The following is a 6,893-nucleotide window of genomic DNA, read 5'->3' as shown; positions in this document are numbered from 1 at the left end:
CAAGCAAGCCAAGGCATCAACTCCTCTCGAGCCCATGTCCCTGATGCCTCCTTGATTCTGTGACTTAGTTTCCCTTTTTGTACTTGGGGTAACTTGGTGGAGGTAGCCAGGTCAAAAAGCTCACTGCTGTGGGAAAGTCTTGACAATGAACTATGTCTTTCCTAAAGCAAGTAGAGAATTCATAACTATACATGTGTGATGAGACTGCCTGAAATAGATTGAAACTAAAACTGTTGAAATGAAAAGCATAGTCATAAATCCTTCAGTGACTTTGAAGACCCATAGCATAAAATACCTGGAAGATTAATGAGTGTACTCAAGTTGGGGAGCTGCTGAGCACTGGAAGAAACCCACCTCTGACCAGTTAGAGGTGCCCGGGGAGCCGCTGAGCACTGGAAGAATTGTACCCTTGGCCTGTTGTTGCCTGGGGAACTGAGTACAGGAAGAAACCCACCTGTAGGAGACTGCTCTTTCATTTCCCAGACCCGAATAATCACAGAATCTATATTAATTACAACACTGTTTGGCCTATTAACATCTTAAATTAACCCATTTCTATTAATCTGTATATTGCCATGGGGCTGTAAGAACCAGGTAAGGTTCTGTGCACTACATGCCTGCGTGTGGAGGCCAGAGGACACCTGCAGGAGTCAGTGCCCTCCACCATGTGGGTCCCAAAGATTGAACTCAAGTCATTAGACTTGGCAACCAGCACCTTTTCCCACTGAATGCTCCTGGGGCTCCATTCAAGATTCTTCCCCATCCTAGAGTCTGTGCAAGGTTGCCTTCCTGCAGCTTCTGCTGCCAGTCTCTGATAATTTTAGGATCTTCCTTCCCAAGCATGAACGATCCAACAGTGCTTTTATTTTTTTTAATAGTTGAATTGCATCCCTGAGAATAAGACTTCAAAAATTGTAGCCTTCCACTTTTCCTATTGCAGTGATGGGAACTTCCTGAATAGGAGGAATCGTAGTACTTAAACTTGCTGATGTGATGTTTCTTAATCACCTTAGTGAGTTTCATATGAATAAAAATGCAATAAGAGTTTTCCATGGAAATATAATTAAATAGGAAAAGCCATTTTCTATACTTGTGATTTCTACCTCCTCATTTTTCATTCACCTGCCTTACAGGCTTATAACAACATTATTATAGGCTAATTTGCATGATTCATTCAAGGTCATTAGAGCTGAAAACTATAAATACAGAACAACATATTTAATTACAAATCAGCTTGTCCAGGAAGAGTGAAATTTCAAAACTGTTTCTTTCGAAAGTCTAATATTAACTAGTTTTAACGGAATTATCTTGAATTGTCTATCCCTAAGCCTAAATCCAACCAAATTAGCCAATCTGGCTTGATCAGGCAGTTACTGGGATTCAGCAAGGTGAGTCAGTGAACACTGTAAGGTCTTTGGATAAACTAAGTGGCTTTCCTGTCAAATGTGCTTACTGGGAAAGAATTTTACCTTTCTTGCATTATATGCCCAAACAGAAAAGGTCCTTTACATTTGCTTCATGTATTCCAAGTTGAGCTCTAAATTCAAGGCGTTGCTTTGATTACCCAGCAAACTGCAAGACTTGATGGCCCATGCTGCTCACCCTAGTACCTGGGAAGCTGAAAGAGGATCACAGGAAGTTTGAGGCCAGGCTGGGCTACACGGTGAGATTATTTTTAAAAGTTAGAAAAAGAAAAGTCAATAAGAGTACCATAGGAAAGCAGCTGCTGAGCTTTTTATTCCCGTTTTTTTGTTTTGTTTGTTTCGCTTTGTTTTGTTTTAGATTTATTTTTAGGGTCTGGAGAAGTGGTTCAGTGGTTAAGAGCAGAGATCTTGCAGAGGACCAGGGTTTAGTTCCCATCACCCTTGTGTGTGTCTGCATGAGTCTGTGCATGTGAGTGCAGAGACCTCTGGAGGCCAGAGGCCTTGGATCCCTTGCAGCTGGAGTTAACGGGGCTGTAAGCCACTGAGTATGGGTGCTAGGACTGGACTGGGGTCCTTAGCAGGGGCAGTGATGGGCCTTTGGATATGGGTGCTAGAACTGGACTGGGGTCCTCAGCAGTTGAGCCATCTCTCCAATCCCTTGTTGATATTTTTTTAATCTTAACCATGAAGCGTGTAGATTTTTACGTTTTCCACATAAAAGTAGTCAAAGGGGTTGGGTAGTCACTTAAATCAGTCCAACTGACTGGACTCTGTTCAGCCGTGTTTCAGGGACTGTCTGCTTTGGCTTGTGGTTTGCTAGGCTGTCTGGAGCATAGCATCAGCCAAAACCTACTCTCTGAATTCGTTTGCTTTGTAGCATTTTATGCCATGGTCTTGCTATGTAGATCAGGCAGGCCTTGCCCCTGTGGGAATCTTCCTGCTTCTCCTCAGTGCTGGGATTACAGGTTGAGCTTCCACACCCTGCTGATCTTTATGTTTTTAACTCTAAAGACCTTTGAGGAAGATCAAGCTGAAGTGCTTCCTTGATCGCTTTGCTTATGAATGTGCTGACTCCCTCCCTTCTTCAGGGAACTTCAGATGAAGACTGATTCTCTCTTCAATGAAGTTATAACCCACCCACGTCAGACAGCCATTTAGAAGTATCTGCTCTGTACTTTCTATGACTTTTGAGGGGCAGTGGAGGAAATCAGGGTCTCTTGTAACCTGGGTGGCTTCCAATTCTGGGTATAGTTCATGAAAACCTTGAACATCTGACCCTTCTACCTCACCTCTGTAGTGCAGGGATGGCAAAGATGGACCACCATATCTTACGCAGTGATTGCTGAGCACAGGGCTTCACACATCTAGACAAGTGCTCACCCCCAGGCTTGGTTTTTAAGACAGTCTTCCCTGTAGCCTAGTTTGGCCATGTAGTCCAAGTCCAGGCTGGGCTCAAGATTCTCCTGTCCCCACTTCCTAAATGCTGAGATTACAAATGTATGTCATCACACTTAGCATCCCGTGATATCTCTCTCTCTCTCTCTCTCTCTCTCTCTCTCTCTCTCTCTCTCTCTCTCTCTCTCTCTCTCTCTCTCTCTCTCTCTCTCTCTCTCTCTCTCTCTCTCTCTCTCTCTCCTCTCTCCTCTCTCCTCTCCCCTCTCCCTCCGCCCCAGGAGGATCTTCGTTGCCAAAGCCCAGGCTTAGCCGAGAACTTCCGTATAGCCCAAATTCATGACGATATTCCTGCTTCAGCTTCCTAAACAATGTGATGGAGGCGTAAGCCAACAGCCCCAACTCTCTTGTTTTGACACTGCAGCTAGCTTGCTAACTATTGGATTGGAAAAGCTGAATTAGTAATCTCAGAAAAAGCTCAGGGGCTAGGTCTCTAGTTTGTGAGGAAAGCTCATCTGAGCTGGGTTCTCTGAAAGATTAAGCCTTGAAAGCTCCTCCAATGAGAACTAAATGCCAAGGCATTTTGCAGACTACGTATCAATTCGCAAGTGACCCTAGTACGTTCTTCTAGCAAATGAATAAAGAACACACCTTTACAGACTGCTTCTTGGCCAGGTACTCTTTTTACCGAATAATGATGTATTTTAAAGTATTTTCTGAACCTTTTGCTAATTACTAATTGCAGTGGTTTGCATGAGAATGCTGCTCATAGACTCGTATTTGCATACTTAGTCCCCAGTTGGTGAACTGTTTGGGAAGCAGTAAGTGCCAGGGGTGTGCCCCTGGGGGTGAGCTTTGAGGTTTCAAAAGCCTACAACAGGCCCAGTGTCTCTCTTCCTGCAGGTCAGGATGTAGAACTCCCAGCTACTTCTCCAGCATGACCTGCCTGTTTGCCTGCCACCACATGGCCCGCCAAGAACATGGACTCAGCCTCCTGAAAATTAAACTCGTTCCTTTGTAAGCGTACGTTGGCCATGGTGTCTCTTCACAGCACTAGGACACTGACTAAGACAATAGTGAACTTTTACTGTTTTTTTCTGTGCTACTATTTCCTATTCCAAATGTCAGCTTTTGGGGGCGGGCAGGATGTAAGGTGTTAGGCAGTGAACCTAAGGCCTCCCCCGCTCTCACATTCTAGGAAAGTGCAGTGAGCCACATGTCCCACACACCCCATTCCCAATATACAAATTCAAAAACCCCTAAATCTTGTGTTTCCAAGGTGAAATTGAAAAGTAAATGATTTTTGCAGACCAAGTCCAGGCAAACTGAGCTGGGAGTTCATCAGCTCATGCTCAAAGTGGCAGGTGACCTGAATCAAGACAAGCTAGATTGAGATCACAGCATAGTGTTTCCTCAGGAGAAAAATCTCCATACTGTGCCATTCAAATAATTATAACAGCTCGGCCATCCTGCTTTCCTTGCAAGTGATCTACTTGAATAGCAAGAAGCAAAGGTTAAGGAAGAACTACAGGGCTTGGAGAGATCAGAGCGTGTGCAGCTCTGTCACGAGTTCAAATCCCGGTGCCTCCCACACACCCTTCAGGCCTGCTGCTCTCCACGGGTACCTGTGCATCATGTACACACACACACACACACACACACACACACACACACACACACACTGATATTCTTTTAAAAAGAATAACAGGTTACTTCAGTTATACTTCTAACATGCTAGCTAGCAAGGCTAACAAATATTTGAATCCACCTAAATCTGTTAGGGCAGAACCGCAGCCAAGGACACAAATGACAGAAATTAAATCTGTGCTTCTGTAGGGCCAGCAGAGGTTTATGTACGGAAGTCCTCCTAGTCCAGCACACGGTGGCTTTTCAAATGTTTGCTGAACTGAAAAGGACACTCGTGAAGATTACGATTTTTCTCCCCAATCTCTTAACACCTCTATTGTTAACAAAGAAAGTGACCTTCACAGCGTGGAATGTAAATCTTTTTATTAAAACACTTGTCTTTCCACAGTAGTAAGGCGTTGGCATGTACAATATAAAAATAATCACCAACCAGAATTATACTGAATTCCTCTCATCAACTGCAATACTAAGTGTCTTCAATACAATTTTTTCCGTATAAAAATACTGGGAAAAATTGATAAATAACAGGTAAGAGAAGGATATTTCTAGGCAATCAGAGTTGTTGGGATGGAGCACGTACTGTGACGTGTTTGCACACAAGGCCACAGGACGTCTCCTGACAGTGCTGCAGGCCACGGTTATAGAAAGAAGCAGAAGGATCTGGGGAACACTTCCTGACTCCAGAGTTTGGGTGCTGTCATGCAAGACATTTTTCATCATGGTTGTCTACCTGTGTCTCCCTATGGATTTCAGACAAAATCACAAGGCTCTCTGATTCTCTTAAACAATACTGGGTGGTACCAACTACTCGGAAGCAGAACAAGGTAACCAACTGCCACCATGTGTGAGAGAAGTCTCAAAACATCCCCCAGGGTGATGATGCTTGGAGAAGCTGTGAGTTGAGCTGAAGCTGAGAACTTTGACTCCAGAGCAAAAGGCTTACGGGAGAAATGAACACTCAAAGATGGAGGGTCTGCGAACGTCACTCAGGTGTGGATTGACCTCGGCAGAGAGATACTCGTTCTTCTGGGTTGAAAGTGTTACTCTCTGGAGTCGTCTCTGTCAGCTTGCACATCTAATGGCATGAAGCACTCAATCGGGCAATTAACGTTCTGTCAAAATAGAAAGGAAAACACCTGTAGCAAATAGCGAAACCAAAGTGTGGAGGGGAGACTGGTTTCAAAAGACTAACAATGTACTGAGCCACAGGTATCAGGGATTTAATAACACAACAAGGCATAGCTCTGTTCTAGGGTACAGAATTCTGTTAGTCCTTCATAAGACCATGTATGTGTGTGTCCATGTGGGTGTATGTATGTAAGGGGCCAGAAGGTTTCTTTTTGTTGTTGTTGTTGTTTTGGTTTTAAATAATTTATTTAATTTTATGTGCATTGGTGTGAGGGTGTCAGATCCCCTGGAACTGGAGTTACAGACAGTTGTGAGCTGCCATGTGGGTGCTGGGAATTGAACCTGGATACTCTAAAAGAACAGTCAGTGCTCTTAACCACTGAGCCATCTCTCCAGCCCCACGGGGCCAGAAGTTAACCTTTGGGTGACAAGCAGATGGTGCCTACCTTTGATTTTTGAGACAGGACTTCATAAACCGGAAGCCCACTAATCAGCTAGGCTGGCGGACCCCAGGGACCCCCTCATTTCTGCCTCCTCAATGAAGGGATTACAAGAGATTGCAAGCACTTGGCACAGCCCAGCCCAGCCCAGCTTTTTTACATGAGTCCTGGGGATTGAACTTGCATATTCAGCACTGAGTTATCTCCCCAGCCACAAAAGACTTCTTCCCAAATAAAAATCATTTGGTTCACTCAAAATAAAAGCATCCATGCACAGACTTGCTACCGTGCACCTAACTACACTCAGGGGAAGCACTGAGGTATGCGTGCACCTAACTGCACTCAGGGGAGGCACTAGGGTGTGCGTGCACCTAACTGCACTCAGGGGAGGCACTGGGGTGTGCGTGCACCTAACTGCACTCGGGAGGCACTGGGGTGTGCATGCACTTACAGTGTTTGTTCTCTGATGATATCTCTGAGTATACTGGTTGTAGGTGTGCCCGGTGGTGCCATCGGGACCGGGCTCAGCCCCAGGTCTGCGGCAGTTGTCACAGCGCCAGCCCTAAGAAGAGAGACATGAAGTTAAATGGGGTTTGTGATAACCTGAGGGCATCATAATTTAGTGCTTGAGTTAAAGAATTCCAGCTCTTATGCACTGGTAACATAAGCAGTTAATCAAACAGGAAGCTCCAATGCTGCCTGCTTTCATTTATAACCCTGTAATATATATCTTGGCTTATACCCATATCTTACACTTATGTATCTGTCTACATATGCTTTTCTCTCTTCTGAAATATCCGATTCTTTTCCAATGCAAGTTCTACTCATCTCCCTCCCATGGTCCTCCCCCTCACCCAGTTGG

At 44.7% G+C, this 6,893-nt stretch overlaps 1 protein-coding gene across 6 annotated transcripts in view; it reads right to left on the bottom strand.

Moving 5' to 3' along the window:
• Positions 1 to 4,809: 4,809 nt before the first annotated feature.
• Fn1 (fibronectin 1) overlaps positions 4,810 to 6,893 on the bottom strand; it is a 67,306-nt gene continuing 65,222 nt past the window's right edge. For all 6 annotated transcript variants that reach the window (XM_038338534.1, XM_038338535.1, XM_038338536.1 and 3 more), the window contains 2 exons: positions 6,483 to 6,593; positions 4,810 to 5,575 (listed from right to left, as the gene is read on the bottom strand). In XM_038338534.1, the coding sequence (XP_038194462.1) occupies positions 5,504 to 5,575; positions 6,483 to 6,593 (183 nt within the window). In that variant the 3' untranslated portion in view covers positions 4,810 to 5,503. The remainder of the gene's footprint in view (positions 5,576 to 6,482; positions 6,594 to 6,893) is intronic.

The sequence above is a fragment of the Arvicola amphibius genome, chromosome 8 (genome assembly GCF_903992535.2).
Source record: "Arvicola amphibius chromosome 8, mArvAmp1.2, whole genome shotgun sequence".
Classification (NCBI taxonomy): Eukaryota; Metazoa; Chordata; class Mammalia; order Rodentia; family Cricetidae; genus Arvicola; species Arvicola amphibius.
Note: the sequence above shows the minus strand (reverse complement) of the source record. Positions and strands in the feature narration are given on the sequence as shown.